The 18650-nt window shown below is 34.0% G+C and overlaps 2 protein-coding genes across 3 annotated transcripts in view; one reads left to right on the forward strand and one right to left on the reverse strand.

The window, feature by feature from the left end:
- The window catches only part of LOC120351867 (pickpocket protein 11-like), a 115410-nt gene that overhangs the window by 31162 nt on the left and 65598 nt on the right, over positions 1–18650 (forward strand). The window lies entirely within an intron of this gene.
- LOC120351868 lies at positions 1940–6017 on the reverse strand. Of its 2 annotated transcripts, XM_039430573.1 has the most exons (3): positions 5533–6017; positions 3905–4012; positions 1940–2757 (listed from the first exon to the last, which is right to left on the reverse strand). In XM_039430573.1, the coding sequence occupies exons 1-3, from the start codon at positions 5637–5639 to the stop codon at positions 2427–2429; spliced, it is 546 nt and encodes a 181-aa protein (XP_039286507.1). In that variant the 5' UTR covers positions 5640–6017; the 3' UTR covers positions 1940–2426. The 2 variants fall into 2 exon arrangements, with proteins under 2 accessions (XP_039286507.1, XP_039286505.1); XM_039430571.1 differs by lacking the exon at positions 5533–6017 and having other exon boundaries at positions 3905–4832.

Raw genomic sequence — 18650 nt, forward strand, 5'->3', positions numbered from 1 at the left:
TATAAAAATCTTGTATTACCTACCCTTCATTATTAAAGACTTTAAAAAATAAGGATAATATGAAAGGAAAAGGAATTTCCTCTTTTTTGGAAATGAATACAGATGATAATATAATTTTTTTATTGTCTCTCCTGAAAATTACACATGGTAACCATCTTAGCACAAAATATCAAATTTATGTAAAAATCGTTAAATATATAAAAATATTTAGGTCTACTAACAATATATTTGTAAAAGTATATTTGCTTTTCAGAAAATAGATTTCTAGTTCTATTTCAAATTCTAATTCTGTTTGGCATTTGTTGCTTTTGTACTTTTTGAAATATACACAGGCTGATATTGTCACTGCTGTCGCAAAAAAACCGTCGTTCAGGAGATTAGGTTCGTCCCTTGATCAGTTCAAGGCTACTCAACGGGCAGAATAATTACAGGTTCACCATAATGTACATTGTTTTACCTGATAGAGAATTGTTTCTATGTGTGTTAATTTTGAAAAACCTATGTATCTTTTCATAGTTTATTTATAGACTTAAAACTGGAAACATCAGAGTGTTCACTTCTGAAATTCGATAAGGTACCCTCTTTGTCCCGTGTAAAGTAGAAATTTCCAGAAGCCTTACAATATAACACCTATATAACACCTATAAATGCTTCCCTACACCAATTCTAGTTGTCAAGTTGAGAATTATGAATACTTGAATGATAAAGCCTTCTGAAGTAATAATATTTTCACTATCGGTCGACGAAAAAATCACGAGTGTGAAGCCAGCCTAAGCCTATAGTCAGTTTGAAGAGTAGAAATGTGTGACAAAAGCGGGAATGGGGAAGTCCAGTCGTTCACCTGCCTGGTCTACAATAATGACAAGTTCTTGGAATTCAATTCCTAGTAACTTGCATTCAATTTCCGACATGTGTTTCACCCTCTATTGTCTGTCTACCACCCTTTCTTCTCCCTACCTGAAGTGCCATTATTTCTAGTCTATTGACCCTTCTGCTGAAACTAAAGAATTCCTTGAAAATGACCGTCTGATTCCCATACACACTACATTTTGTATGTTGAAATGAATAGAAAACTTTTGTTGTTAAGAAGTCCGAAATTCGTCAGATGTAAATAAGCGGCCAAAACTCTAAAATGTCATGGAACCAGGTGAATTCGTTGTGTACAGGATTTCGTTAAGTGGAGGTTCGTTATAGAGAGGTTCGAGTATTTGGTGACTTCTATATTATTTAAATAGGAATTGTTGCTACACATTTTAAGTTATTGATGATACCGCCAAACACTGGAATATATCACCCTTGAATTTTAAGAGTATCATCAAATAATGATATTGAGATTTCAAGCGTAAAACCAGTAACTTCAATTATTTTTTTGGAAATTAATCTATTTTTTGAATTTATTCCTAGAAAGACAACACAAAACAAGCAATGCTTGAATAAAACATGGGGTTACGCATAACCCCAACTATAAAATATCTAAAAATTACTACTAGATCCATTTTAATAAATAAATAAATTTTTTACACTGTTTTCCATGATCAACCTTTCAAGTATCAACTTTTGATGTCTCTTACATGATTTTTTCAAATTTCATCAATGGGATGGATATAAATAATAACAAATAACCTAATGAGCCACCGAATTTGATACTTTTTGCAGTAGCTCAAAAATACCCAGAATTTTCTATTTGATTGTGATGGTTTTTATCCAGTCTGTGAAAAAAACATGTTCAATTGTGAATATAGATGAATAATGTGTTGTTATGATACTTTTAAACAATTTTTACTAATATTATCATCGACTTCGAGCATATTTATAACTATGAATTTATAATTCGGATCGTCTACATCAATGATGTTCGAAAATAAGCAAAATTTTTGAGCGAAGCTTAAATGAATCAACTATACACTGAAGACAACCAACAGGGGTTGGTTTTTTTCACCCACTTCTGACCGACTTAAATCTTGTAAATCACGTGTGTAGGAAGTTGATGGGCTAGTTAGAGAATACAAAAAATCCCAGATCTACAAATTTACTGCAGTCAAGGTAACAACAGTAAATATACGCGTGACCCCTGTTGTCTTTCTAGGGTCTGAAACCAAACTTAATGAGAGGGGGGCGCACCTATTAAGTTTTTCCAGGGCGCTATGAGGGTTAAAAACGGGCCAAAGTTGAAGTCTTGATAGCATGTACTTACATGGTCGAATGCTACAGCATTTACGATGAACAGCTGTGCAAGACCTGGAACTGACAGCACTGTTTTAAAAGTGCCATCAAAAAAAAGTTCTTCAGCCGTTGATAGGAGGTGTTTGGTATTTTCGGAGACAAATACCAAGTTGCTCCACTCCCCAACCACAATGTTGTCGATGAAAAATTTTTTCCCATCTAGGGTTTCTGAGAATCTAGCCCACTCCTCTGCCTTCAACATATCAGCAAAATCTATGGCAGAAGCTGGACCGCGGGTGAACAAAAGAAAAGAGCTGTGTGATTATAAACGAAAACTTACTTGAAAAACTGAAGAAAAATGCAGTTGAAACCGGGGCTTCAAAGCAGCAATAATGTTGTAGCTTCGAGCACTTCATGCCAACTGAAACTGGAGGGGGAAGCTGCCTTTGGCTGCTTCCTTCTACGATGAAGAGGGAGGGGTGGGGGCAAGGAAGGAAATCACGATAACTGTCTTTACCATTCAGTTTTCTACATTTCCGCATTGATGATTCGATTGTTCCAAAAGCCAAACTTTGGGCTACTTCACTGGAAACTCTGAAATTGAAAGATTTTATGGTAGAGTTGGTGGACCCTTGAGTTTCTTAGTTGTATTGAATAGATTTTAAACTATAAACGAGGGGTGCACTCGTATCCAAACACGCTTTCCGGCGCTGTACTTTTACAAAAAAGTTTGAATTTAGTTTGATTCACGACATTATCCCTTTGCGTTCAGTCTGAAATAAGAAAGTTGTGGCGTAAATGTGCGTTCCTTAATGTTTACATTATACAGAGTGAGTCATATGTATGGGAACCCTCCAATAAGTTGGAGACAGTTGTAGATATAATACTGTAACTTTCAAGATAAATTATTGGTCAAATACTCTACCTTTTTACGCACAACTGAATTTCAACCCCTCATAAGGGGGTGACTTAGGGGTTGTAACTCGAATATTTTAAATGTAAACACCCATTGTGTGGAGAAGGAGAAGAGGAAGGAGGAGGAGAAGAAGAAGAAGTAAAAGAAGAAGAAGAAGGAGAAGAAGAAGAAGAAGAAGAAGAAGAAGAAGAAAAAGAAGAAGAAGAAAAAGAAGAAGAAACAGAAGAAGAAGAAGAAGAGGAAGGAGTAGTAGAATAAAGAGAAGAATAAAAATGAAAAGAAAAAGAAGAGTTTAATAAAGTCGCACATTCGTGCGACCCGGGATAACCTAGTGAAATACAGTATTAACTATTAACACATTGATTACACTCAATAAAAAATAATAGATTCCATGAGAAACAGGTTGAAAGCCAAACATAACCGAAAACTAACTTAACGCTTATGAGTACCCATAACCCAACTGTAAAATCCAAGTTTTAGAAATAATATTATTCTGAAACTAATACAATAGTCATGACTCTATGTAACAAAACAAAATAATAGAAGAAATTACAAATTTATTCATATCATAATAAGTCACAAGTTGATAATTTCATATCCTGGAATGAGAAAATCCAATTTTTGAGTTGTATTGAAAACAAATTCAGGCTATTCGCTGATAAAATATGAAGTGGTAATTGATTCAAATACTTTGGAACAATAAAATTTTTGAAATTTCCGTTCATAGATTTATTAACTTTAGGCAAACATTATTTGCATTGTAGGTCCCGTTCGATTATTAAATATATAGTTAATTAAAGTATTGAATTTTATTGATAAACTTACTTATTGCACTCCTCGTCGAAAATCCTTTTCAGCTGTGTTGATTCACGTTCGGCCCGCTGAAATATTGCTTCTCGTAGCACATGCTTAGCTTCTAGCAGAGGATCTGGGCTGTGATTATGGCAAGGGAAATTTTCATTATTTGTAATGTTTTTACTTCTATGTTCAACCCAAATCCTAGCTCTACACGTGTTTAAGTAGCAACGGTAATGTGTTTTCACTCTTGATATGCTAATATACTGGTAATAGAAACCATCGTTGCAAGTGAAAAGTGTCGCACCACGACGTACCCCGGGAATCTCCCTTAATGCCATTAGGTACTGTATAGAAAATAATTATTACATGTGACCTCTGAACCGAACTAAACACACTACTTCCTTCACTACTGAATTAGGATGCAATACTAATTACAAAAAACACTACTTAGATTATCCTCCACATTAGCATAAATTAATATGGGATAACCATGTTAGGTGAATATTGTCATCACGCCATCAGACCATTCAAGCAAGGACACTCTAGATGAACTGGCCGTGCTCTTCCCCTACCACTTTGGGTAATGGTACGTCACAAGACTTGTCGGACTGTGTCCCGGGGATTCCCGTATTCCCCCACTGAAATAGATACGTTGAAACCTCCATTTAATAATTGATACTACCCCAATTGAATTTTTGAGCTCCGTATGAACTAAAATAGCATCGACTCGCTCAGTTCCAAGCGTTTGCTCATGTGGGTACTGCTTCGGTGATTATGTGCAGTGCAGTTAATCATGCCTTATATATGCTGTGTACCAGGCTTTAGAAGCAATTATGATAGATTATCTAAGGTATCAGTATTTTCGTTCCCCAAGGACTTAAATGGGGCTGAAATATGGATTCCAGCTATACACAAAAGTAATATTATGGATTGACTAAATCTATGTCAAGCCCGAAATAACATATTATAAAGGTCGAAAATTCGAAGGTTTAGCTGTTCAATCAAATGAAAATTCATGCAATTTAGCAACAACTATACAAACATTCATGGTATCCTATCTGTTATGTTGTAGGCTTATCTCCTTGTAAAAATTTAACAGGAGATCAGTTATATGATCTCACTCTACAAATCTTAGAGTTGTTGACTGAATCAGGATGCAACGTTTTTAGTATAATTTCTGATAACAATCGTATTAACAGGTCAATGTTCAAAAAGTTATGTAGAGGAGCTCTGAAATCTAAGTTTGTCAATATATAAAGAGCTCCAAGTGATTTCATTTCATTCAGAATTTTATAATCTGAAAAAAGGCGAGAGCAAATTTAACTGTCCGACGACTGGATTTGGCGGAAATAAGCTGGAAACTAGAAAGTGAACCGAAAATACGAGGTGTTTGGGCCATTCTGTATCTAGCATAAGGACATTTTGCATGCAAAAATTGGTTCTGGACTTCTCTTATGTATCCAAACAATATATTGAAAAATCAGAACTAGATTATTATATTGAAAGCACATCCCCTTTTTCATGTCTATTATTGCTTGTCTATATAATATTGACTGGACTAATTATTAAACATAATATTTTAGGTTCTGAAAAACATATGTATAAAACATATAATTTCAACATCGATAATACCTACACCAGATACTGAACTCTACCTCAAATGGATATAAAGGTATTTCCACACATGCCGAACCGAAGCTCGAACAGCGTAGCGAATCGTACAATCCGCCCTGCAGCGAACATTAGCCATATTATGTTTCATAGTTTTTAAACTCAGCTGTTAAACGACCGCCGCGAAGTTCTCCGAACCGTTTGACGTCCCTCTAGCCGCTCTCTTAACCGTTCTCCATGCCGTTCGCCGAACGCTGAACTTTTCAGCCAATCAGAGCCCTCGATTAAAATTCGCCGTGCAGCTAGCGGTCCAATTTTGGCTATCCATCACAAGTGGAAAACATGAGAATACTTTCGCGAATATTAATACAGTACAGGCCTCTTCTGATAATCTATATTTTGAACAATTCATTGTCATGATAATACATTAGGAATCGATAAATAATGTTTAATGCAAATAGAATCATTTCTGAAAAATAAATGATTGGATAAATTTCAATATAAAAATATTTTTGACCAAGAACTAAGTATCATGACAATTGTTTTCTTTTGAAATTATAATCACTTTCTTATGTTTAAACTAATAATATTAATTTCACCAACTAACCAACTAATTAAGTTCACTGGAATAGATTCTGTAATTTCAATATCCTATATATTTTAATAAATACTACAGCATAACTTATACTAACTCACAAAAAGTGACACCTTTATAAATATTTTCCACTTGCCATCGATTTTTGTTGGTAAGAGCCTTGATCATTGTTATTTCAAGAAAAAGTGGGTAGAGTTGAATAATTTCCCCCAAAAGGTGTGCCGTGCTATGAATTTAGAAAGTTAATTTTGAATTTATAATTTAGAAGCACACACAATATAACTTAATAAAAGGGATGCTTGATAAACATACCTAGTGCTAGAGAACGGGAAACCAGAAATGACAAGAGAGACAACGAAATAGAGAGAAGGTATCAATTATATTATCACCTCTTACAGTTAAATTCAACAATTAATAAAACAAAAGGAAGTTACATTATGAAAATCGAAAACAAAATTACTAAAGTTAGGTTATCTCTGAAATAGGTAATACGGTAATAACCTACTCCGTATGCTCTACATTTGAAAACGTTTTAGATTGAATCATAAAAGCTTAAAGGACTCTAATTTCAAAAGAGCAATTATTGAAAATTATCATCGATATGTCTCAGAAGTTAATCATAAATAACCATACATATGTTAAGAAAAGATCCACATAAAATTCATAAAATTCTTAGAACATTAAATTTTGAACACACTTGGAAACTTTAAAACATTATCAAATATTAATGATCCCCCCCAATAATAACTATTCAGTATCTTTATATCATGAACGCTGCAAGGACATACATTCCTCAAGTATCACATCATGGTATACTACCTTAAAAAAAACTATTCAAAAATATATGTCATCAAAACAAATTTAGGAAAGGTTAGGGTCCTTGAAACTTCATTTGATCCTTTACAACTTTAAGATGAGAATTATTTTAAAACATTAAATTTAATCAATAAGGGACCTTTAAAAATTCATGTACTCATTCAACTTTTAGTAGTTTAGAAGATTATAATTATTTATAAATTCAAAGAAAACTGAAATTCCCAGCTGGATCCTTACAGAGAAAATATGGCCTCACTTTTCAATGTAAAGATACAACCGAAAATCTATTACTCAAACCAAAATTAATAAAATTAATAATCTATCTACCCCCAATAATATCTCAAAATTATGATTTAACAAAAGTCTAATTCCGCACGTTTTACTTGATTGAAAGTCTGTCGTCACTAAAACCCATTTTGTCACATCCGGAGTTCCTGGGACGTTCGTTTTAATTTGGAAAAAGTTGTTACCTCATAGCTGTTTCTTCAAATTGAATCTAGGCTCGGTGATCGAGCTCTACACGTCCAGGTGGACAGGAGACAGCATACCCCAAGCTAGGACGGCCATCGATTCAGAGGCGTCTCAGCGGCTTAAAGACACACGTTCATGAACCCATGAAATGATGGATTCGTACGTTGATCCCCGTACTTACACCGCTGTTAGAATAAAAAAATAAACTAGGATAATACCAATTAACTTAACTTCAGTTACATAATAAAAACAACCTACTTTAGGTTATATAGCTCACATCAATTACTTTAAAACATAAGTAGGCATTACCTACTTCAATCTCTTGATTTAAAAGAATAGAATTTATTTGTAATAAGGGTTACGCCCTATACACAAAGCGATGAGTACATAGTATTCCATAATAGGCCTACATAATTCACAAGTTGATTGAATTACTTCATAATAAGGTATTTCGAGTATTGTTGTTAGTTTAGTCAGTTCTCTTACATAAATCACATTTATGGTGTAATTTGAAGGAATAAATTACATGATAGGTGTTTCCTAAATAATCATGAAAGCCTTTCATTAGAAACAAAGAACAAATAAAATCTATAACCAAAAAATACTGATAGAGCTCATAATAATATACTGTGAACATCAGTTGGTTTGGAATTAACCAACAGTAATTGAAATTTAGGTTAATAGCTTCCTCTTCAAAAATAGTTTAAATCAAACAAATATCTTAATTCCTACTAATAGGTATTCTAAATTTCTACAAAACATATATCGTTAATTTTCTTACATTACAATAAATACTTTGATGGAAGCTTTCTTTGAAGATATTTTCCTTAATAATATTATAAATCTATGACGTACCTTTAGTAGCGGTTATAGGAGAAAAATCTCCATTGTGAGGTTACAATTTGATACTCTCTCTCTCTCGCTTCTTAATTAAAGCAACTACTGAGGCGAAAAAACTCAAAAATGCTGCTGGAACAAAAGGTTCCAGAGCCAAACACTAAAAATCCTAAAGCTGGCATGGAAGCCATGGTTAACACCAAGTTCTGATCAGACTACATTATTTAGTACTGCTTATGTCGGAGGACAGACGCTGAGTGAAGCCACTTCGCTTTTCTCGTCTTGAGGTGGACAGCTGTGAGATCGGCCATACTAAATAGACCTAACCAACACCAACTGTGATTGGCAGTTACTATTCTCTAGAAAAATTTCCACCAATAGAAAGGGACGTTACAACTACAATTTAAGATACATTCTCCCACCAAGTGACAGCTATTTTTCCTAGGCAGCTATAAATTCCTTACCTTATAAGGTTGTGAACCAGACTTATATTCTAGGAAAATCGTTGATCTTCCCACAACTTCTACACACACACCTATAGAGTCGACACTACACAACGCAAAAAGCAAGGTTCATGAACTAGACTGTTGCTCCAGGAAAATTGATGTTATTCCTAGGATCCTAGCTTCTACGCACACACTTACAGAGTCAACACAACACAACACAGAAAAGCAGAACAGCACAATCCATTTTTATAACAGGCTAACTTCTCAGGCTAATTTGCATAATTCTCATCGCTCACAATTGTAACAATAAATATTGCTACAAAGGTGTCTGGTTTAGTCTATGTTTTGGCAACCAAAAAAACGTACTCAGGTGGATAGGATCTTTTCAGGCTCACCAATCTATACTATAATAAAGTAAAGAGCTGGCTTATATTAGTACAGGATAGGAAAATTATGTTTGACGCACGTCTGAACTACTGGACTGATCAACTTGAAATTTTGCATATAGATACTTAATTAACCGAGGATGGTTATAGGCCTGTTTTAAATTCTTCAAATTTTCATTATGTCAAGTTTTCAATTTGTCAAGTTTTAAAATAGACCCTTGCAGAGCACGGGTTACCTGCTAGTCAGTAATAAAGTTTTGATCAAGGAATAAGGGAGTGTTATTTCCATCGATTTGCAACATTCAGAACAGTACTGAACTGTACTCTGCACGACACTCCACAGAGTTTTCGGCCAACTGTACAGTGCGTCAGTCAGTTTATCAGTGACTTGACTTGATGTCTTAAATGAGGAAGAGGCTGAACAAATTGAATAAAACATATCGTAGAGATTTACAATTTATTGATGAAAATATAAACACATCGAAGAATGCGTTTTTGCATTGCGGGTACTAGTCCAGGCAATGAATGCTCAAAAAAGTTTATAGAAGGAAAAGTTAGGAAGACAATTTTTGACCCCGCGGATCTCTTTAGGGTAGTAAGGTGGTGAACATATCGAAAGTCCCCATCTCTACCCACTTTGCTGAGGGGGTGGTGGTGGTGGTGGTTCAAAAGTACAATTTTTTGGTTTCTTGCATATAACTCGAAAACTATACATCTTACGGACATGACTATGCAATAAAACATTGAAGCTTACATAATTTCCTACAATATTCATTCCACGATTTTTTCTATACCTTCCATACTTTGAATTAAAAAAATTCAAAAATTTTATGAAAACCTGTTATTCCAACAATTACATACTTTCAAGACCGGATTTCTCGAAAACTGTTGGAAATATCACAAAACTCCACTCAACAGGAATTGTAGAGAATTTAACTCAATTTAGAGCAGTTATCTTGGTTGAATGCATTGTTGCAAAGATATAAGCGTGGAAGCAAAAAGCAATGCAACACTTAAATCACCCTCATCACTTCAAAAAATGGGGTAGGGATGGGGACTTCTGATATGTTCTCCTCCTAACTAGTATCTACAATTGTCAAGAACTAGTCAAAAATTGTGTTCAAAACACTCCTTCAAAATTCATTTGTCAATTGGTCAATTGTTGCAAAACTGGAAATTTCATCAACACTAGATAAAGCTGAAGCAAAAGTCGTAGGGAAATGCGTAAAAGTGTGGAATTATACATCAAATTGAAGAGAATTTGATGCTCTATGAGCTCACAATTAGCATGGATTTTCTCCATGGGTTTCAAAACTTTCATTTTGAATGTTGCATTCTTTTAAAGCTGCTACATTTTTCTCATCAAATACCTTAACACATAGCTTGACATTCTGCCTTTCAAGGGAACTTGGGAAGAGAACTTTTCTGTCGAGTGGAGGTGCTAATTTGATAACACTATTCGCTTCTGAGTAATGAAACGGTTTCAAGTGAGAAAAGCTTGCAGTGAGGATACTATCATGGTTAGCAGAATCTGGTATGTGAAAGGTTTGTTTTGAGTCAGTCTGATTCAACCAGTTGTTACGAATTCATGTACAGAAGATATTTACAGAATCAAATAGTAGAAAATATACTATGTGAGGGATCAATCTATATGTAATGTGTTCTGAGTCACAAAAACGAGTAAAATTTCAACAAAATAATCAATTTTGATTAATTTTAGTTTTCAATCAACAAAATCTTCTGATTGCTACAATTCAAATGTATAATCCAAAATCCCTTTGGGCGTGATTATGTGCGCTCTCCGGTCTCAGGTTGAAGAGCACAAAATTACGCCAAGAGGGATTTTGAATTGTACATTTAAATTGTGACAATTAGAGGATATTGAAAATTTTGCATGAAATATTGGTTCTAGACTCTAGAATTCTCTAATGTATCCAAACGATTTATTGAAAAATCAAACTAAAATATATATTGCAAACACTAATGTATCCGGTAGTGACTGGACTATAATGTTTTAAAGGGTAAAGGGTAGATTAGGGAGTTTCGATTTTTCTTCTAAATTGCCTTTTTCGTATTATTCAAAATACATAGTTATAATCGTATAATGGTGCTACATTTTGATGATTAACATACTTTTGCACTTTTGAAATTGTTATTTGAGAATATTATATTTTTCCAATAAACATGTGTTTCAACCAGCAAGGAAAACCGGGAAAAACGTGAAATATACGGGGAATGTACGGGAATTTCCTGAACCTGATTCAGTGGACACTGTATAGAGATTAGGTTAAAATTTTGTCAATAACTTCGGTCCAAACGCGGCTCAAGTCAACTCGCTAACGCTCATTCAATAAATGTAATTGAATTAAAAATATCTGAATAATAGTTACAGAACAGAGTTAAAACGAATATATAATAATAACAACAATGTTATTATCATATTTAATTCTATTGATGTAATATTATACAATATTAATTCGAATTCAAATTCATTCAAATAATTCTATTATTATTGTTTTAAATGTCATAATAATGATAATAATAATATAATAACATTTGTACTGATAATAACAACAATGTTATTATCATTAGTACAAAGCTATGCCAAAGTTATAAAATCAGAATAATTTGTTATTATGACAAAACAATAATAATAGAATGAATAGACTCATATAATAGAACAGGAACCCCAGCAATAATAAGAATTTAATCATGGCAATATATTCAATACCCTCTAGAATATTATATAAAGAAATGATAATTTGGCCGGAGGATAATGATGACAAGGAGGAGGAGGAGGAGGTGAAGGAGTAAGAGGAGGAGGAGTAGGAGTAGGAGAAGGAGCTTGTGGTTGTAGAGGGGTTGGTGGAGGTGGATGAGGATGATGAGGAGAAGATGACGAAAGGAGAAGGTGGTTCTTATTAAGAATTCTGTTAACTTGGTAAAATTTAAAAGATAAATATCTAATTTTTCTACACATGTATTTAATATGAACATCCCATTTAAGGTTTTCATCAATTAGGATTCCCAAGTACTTAGTATTATTTACTTTTTCAAAGGTGGGACAATCACAATTACCCAAGTTTAAATTGCACTGAGAATGGAGTCTCAAATCTTGATTCTCGTTAGGCTGCCCTACTCTATTTGCAGAGAAAGTTATGTAATTAGTTTTTTCAATATTTAAACTTAAGGTATTTTAGCTAACCACTTCTTAATTAAAAGCATATTATTTTAAGCTATGCTCTTCAACACTAGTTGCTTCAGAAGAGAAAGGTTTTGAGGGTGATAGTTCCTCAATCTTCCAAAACGTTTCCAGTTGGTTTGAAATCTCCCTAGTAGATACATTATGATTTGAAGTATGTTTAGAAGTACTTAGCTGGAGCAACCTGATTAGAAGTTTGCTCAGAAATACTGGGGACAAGGAAATTAGATGTGTGTTCAGGTGAACATATAGGCTTAGAAAGTTTACAATTCCCAAAAATAATCCAACCAAGTTTGGTGTTTTGCATGAGTGGTGATTCAGGAGATACATAAATTTGTCCAAATGTAGTAATTGAAGCAAAGACACCTGCACCAAGCAAAATGTCAATATTCCTGGATTGATAGAACTGAGGATTGACTAACTTAATAGAAGTAGAAATATTTAAATTAGCAGGATCAAAGCTGACATCCAGAATGGGTTGTGAAATTTGATCTACAACTATACAATTTACATTTGTTGACCAAGTTTGATCAATTGACTTGATTGAAACAGAATGAGCAATTGATGACCTGACATTGCTGTTTGATACCGAATGTATTGCAGTATTCAATTGCAATGAGGGAAGTGCAAGGCTAGATGCAAGTCCCTGAGAGATCAAAAAGCAGTCTGAACCAGTATCTAAGAGAGCTACACATTTGACAATTTCACCCTTCGAACTAACTGCAATTATTTCGGCAGTAGGCATAACTGCAATAGAAGACTTGAGGGGCAGATTTCCAGATGATGCAATATTTGTATGAACTGAGACTGATGATTGAGACATTGATGTCCTCTCAGTGGATATTTCATCAGGATTAGAATTCAACTGCAAGTCAACCAGAGTAGGTAGAATTAGAAGCATGTGACCTCTGAATGAATGGTTTTGTCTTAACCTGTAATGCATTGGAATTAACAATGTTCTTACCACTGACATTGTTAGATTGATTTGGAGATGGACCATTCAAAAGTGAATGGTGGGCCTTCTCACAATGGCGACAGGCTCCAGAGCAAGGATGGCCATGTACGAATGGCTTCAAGCAGTTGAAACAAAGTTTTTTTTCTCACAGCTTCCCATTTGTCAGCTAGAGTCATTCTTGACAGTGATGGACAGCCAAACACTCTATGAGTAGTGTACTTGCAGAATAGACAGGAGGTTGATGGCTGAAAATTGCAATTATTATTAGTTTGATGATTATTATTTGATCTCACATTTGCACTAGTAGAAGCCGGAATATTATTCCGAGAGCCTTGATGAGGCTGTGAATTGGTTCTGACAACTGAATTGGATTGCAAAGCAAGAGATTGTGAGATTCTGTGTTGAGATTCCATGAACCTAAGCAAAGTTTCCAAAGTAGGAGTTACATCAACAGCAGCATATCTTTCCCAGTCTCTTACAGTAGCTGAATAAAAATGACTAATTACCCTATGCATAGTGAATAGATTCTCAATGTCAATACCATCAATCGCAGATAGCGCAGTGATATGCGTCTGAGTGGAATCAACTAGTGTTCTCCAAGACTGAGGGGAACTTGAATGGAGCGGTGGCGGTTCTAGAAGAGCACTAATATGTGTATCAGCAAGCAATCTAGAATTGCCATATCGTTCACCAAGAAGTCTCTAAGCCTGCTAAAAATCATTTTTACCAGTAGCAGCATTTTAAATTTGGGTGAGAGCCTCACCACTAAGAGACTGCTTCAAATAATAACATTTTGTGTATGATAAGAGTGCTGGATTGTCAACAACCAAATTTGAAAAAATGGAACAAAAGTCAATACAACTCCCAGGCTCACCACTGAAATGTGGGAGGGGAATAGGAGAAAGAATGAAATTTTGAACTGTAGGTTGATCGAGTTGTTTACATTGTGATTGAGGAGCAGGAAAAGAGAGGGGTACTGGTGATTGTTCAGGTTATGAACATTGATTAGCTAAAGGCATAGGTTGATCAATGGGTGGTGGAGCAGGAGAGATTGCATGAGAATATATGGATTCATCAGGAATTACAGGAGGATCATAACATGCTACTTGTTCCTGGTGGATTGAGAAATTTCTAGTGATCAAGTTAAGTTGAGCTGTCAAAATTGAAAATTTTTCATCAATACCAGAATGCTCTTCTTGAACTTCATCACTTTCATCCTGGGCCAAATCCTCAGGATCAAGTTGAAAGAAAATCTCGTCATATTTGAGAGCAAGATTTGAAACCTTGATTTTTACAACTAGAATTTGCTCATAGTCAACAACACTTTCAATTGTGAAAGTAAAATATTTGTCATAGAGCCTTTGTAGCTCTTGAACAATGACATTCCTCTGCATGAGGATATTAGTTTTGGGTTCAGGACCAATGATAGATTTTTAATGACTCACGAAATCCTTTTTATAATCTGGTTTGCTAGCTTGGAAGTTGTACATCTGCAGTCGACAGGTTGGCAGATGAGATATATGCTGCTAACCAAGAAGTTGAGCTGGATCAGGAGTGATGCTCCATCAGATAAGACTCAAGGTAGGAGTGGTACAATTGTAGATACACAGAACATACAAAAAGTACAAAAGATATGAGTTCAGTGTAATGTTAGGTGACTTACAAACTAAGTTTGGTACAAAGATGTAATATTCATTTATTCTGATTGTGAAATACCTAAAAGTTGCAAAATAAGATTTTATATGGGTCATCTGACTGATCATACAGTAACATGAACTCACAGGCTGCTAGTGTAAATCTGGCCCGGAGGACCAAACAATTATATGGTGTGTTTCAAGATAAGAGCAGTGGATGATTAACATTAGTTGAACAGCACCACATAATTGATCAAATGGCAGATGGAGGACCAGCTCATGCGATCAGTAGTTGAGCGCATGGGCAATAGAAAATTAGCTGTAAGATGACAACTATAGCAAGACAATTCAAGGATTGTAGAATAATCAAGTCAAATGCTGGTAAAAGATAATTGTGATGAAATTTATTGTAAATCATGAAAGTCTTCAAAAGGATAATAATTTTGATATAATAGGCTCTAGCCAAAAGAAGTAATTGATAATGAGTTTCAAAACATATGCACCAGGGCAATTTATAACAAACTTGATCTTAAAATAATTATAATATTGAGAATACAATGTATGAAAACAAAGGCTAAAGTAATTCAAACTGAGAAGGCATATAGGCTAAATTGAATGCATGAAAAATATGTCTTATTAAGATGGGTGCTAGATTTAATTGAAATTGAATATGACAATTTTAGCAAAGTACATGAACATAGGTTAAACAGCAATATTAGAACAGGAACTTAATCAAAAAAATTATGAATGCTAGGTCTGAGTAGTGGATATTGTGACATCTTAAAATTATTGAGACCATGGAATGAAATAAATCAAAGAAATAAAAGACATTATTATTGTCAAAGGCTAGGAAGAGTATCAAATGTACTGTTACCTGATAGCAATGAAGATTATACTTATCAACAGCTGAAACTGAGATAAGAGCACCGTTCTATATGGCAGAATTATATCTTGGAAGAATTATTTATTGAAAATAATAACTTATTGCAAATAATTTGTAAATCGCTTATAGTCAACCATCAAATTTAGAGGTTACAATTTTGTTTATGTTAGTGAACAGCTGTTTTGAATGCAATCAAGACATTAGTTGAAATGAATTATTTGTACTGCTGAACTTATGTTTTAAAACGATGATATAATTACTTTTAAAAACCAATAATTATTGTAATAAGGATAAGAGTTTCAAAATATAAATATAATTATTATTGTTACAATAATTCATTAATGTAAATATACAACATGTTAGATATTATAAAAGCAAGCATGGTCATGATACAAGCATTATCATTGATAAGAATTGTAATAATAATTTTTTTGTTATTTATTAATGGAATAAGAATATCTTGTATGAAATATTAATATTATATAATAATTATTGTAGAATCAACCGCATGGACTGTTGTAAAAATCTCTGTAGGCCAATCATAGGTCAGAAAAATGACACCAAAAAGGGATGATAATCAAACATGATACTTACATTCTATTTTTGTTATCAGCAACTAGAAAAGGCCTCATCATATGTGGTAACACATTGTATGTTGAATAAGGAAAATATGAAGAGAATTTAATTAATAATAAGAGGCAGATAATTTGAGTTATTTATTGTAAAGCAAGAACTATTCTCTTACTCATCTCTGACATGATGTATACGTCATACTATTTCCACCAATAGCAAAATTCTATGCAAATTAAGTAAGACGGAACTGCTCAACAGAAGTTTTTCGAGAAGAGAGACACTACTTCCCTTTCGATGCCTTTAGCCTACTTTAAAGACCTTGTTCTCAAAGTTACCATTTTTCTAGTGAGATTCTTATTTGTTAAATTTATGTATTTTAAATGTTAGCCTATATCTGAGGCAATATTATTCGTTATATTTGTAAAATTATCCTATCAATTGATTATTTCCATGAATCTAAATTTTATTATTCATTTTTTATCAGTGAACAAAATAATTAATTTATAAAAAATCTCCCATGTGCTGAAAATTGAAGTTTGGACGAATCATCAAATCTAAATTAATTCAAAGAAACTACCATACCAAGAAGGATAACGTGAGTTTTCTTTTTATTTTATGGGGCCCCACCCTTCGCTTTGAAACTAAATGTTTCACCATAAGAGGTTAAGGGCGCTAGGGCCGAGGGTCAAATCAAATAGTAAGCCTAGAGCTGAATGTTTCACCATAAGAGGTTAAGGGCGCTAGGGCTGAGATTCAAATCAAGTAGTAAAATTAAAACTAAATGTTTCACCATAAAAGGTTAAGGGCACTAGAGCTGAATGATAAGTTTGAAACCAATTGTTTCACCATAACAAATTATAGGCACTAGGGCCAGGAGTTGAATAATTGAAACTGAAGGTTTCAACATAACACATAGTCAAATCATAGGTGCTAGGGCCGAGTAGAATAATTGAAACTGAACGTTTCAACATAATACATGGTCAAATCATAGGCGCTATGACCAAGTAGAATAATTGAAACTGAAGGTTTCAACATAGCAAAGTAGAATTATGCTTAATACTCAACTGAAAGAATTTCGTGGTTTCCAAGCAAGAAAAACCAGACAGCAGGTTGTAATACTCCAAGGTTGTCAGGAGACATGGCTGGATGCAGGTGGCAGGAAACATTATTGATATGAATAGAATAGAATAGATCTTATTCCTTCAAGCATATAGATTATACAATTGGGAACTTCACAATGTTCAATAAATACAATAATAAAAAACAATTAAAACACTGACTATCATATGATTCAGCTCATACATAAATAATGTTACAAACATAAATAATTCAAATATATTATCATACACTAAAATTATTGCCAACCTAATATTAATACATTATGGAACGTATATTTAAAAATAATTACTAATTATATCCCTATCCATATCAAAAAATTCCGACAGTGAGTATAGAGGATTTTCTGTCAAGAGAGTTTTCAATCTACATTTAAACAAAGAAGCAGACAGGTTCTCACTGAAGCAGGAAACTTATTGAAGATTCTCAAAGAAATTAGCTTCAAATTCATCAGCACTTTCCTCAGCCTAGTATAAGGAACATCAATTTGCTGCCTATTTCTTGTATCATACTGATGAAAGTCTTCCTACATGGAAATGATTCAATATTTTTTGTCACATTCAGTGACAGTAAAAAGACAAATAAGCTATAAACAGTCATTATTTCTTGGTCAATGAACAACGGTTTGCAGTGGTCCAGGTAGTTAGCATCAGAGATAATTCTAACTGCCCTTTTCTGAATCAGCAGGATTTTTTGGTTATCAGGAGCACATCCCCATAAGGATAGGCCATACAAAAAAGTGCTTTGCAAAAAGGCGAAGTAGGTTATCCTCGAATAATGCCTTGGGACACACTCCTTTAATCTGCGTAAAAGGTGGAGAACCCGGCTCAACCTAGAACAGACATAGTCTATATGAGGGCTCCAGGTTAGTCTTTGATCCAAATTTATACCAAGAATCTTAACACTTCTTATATCTCTTGCCTCATCTACTCGTCTCAATCCTAGAATCATTGTTTGTGTCTTGGTACTATAAGGAAGCAGATAATTTGCTTTGAACCACAAACTCGCTTCCTCCTGGCAACTGGACATCTTTTCTTTCAGAGCTGTAATTTCAGAATCTGTGGAGAGCATGGATGTGTCGTCGGCATAGCAAACTATTTTAGAACCAGTACTATAACCAATATCGTTCATCATTACCAAAAACATCAAGGGCCCAAGGATTGATCCTTGGGGGACTCCATGAGAAACAGAGCAAGACCTTGAAAAATTAGCATTTACATTGACAATTTGTCTATGATCACTCAAATA

This window comes from Nilaparvata lugens, chromosome 6 (assembly GCF_014356525.2).
Source record: "Nilaparvata lugens isolate BPH chromosome 6, ASM1435652v1, whole genome shotgun sequence".
NCBI classification, from domain to species: Eukaryota; Metazoa; Arthropoda; class Insecta; order Hemiptera; family Delphacidae; genus Nilaparvata; species Nilaparvata lugens.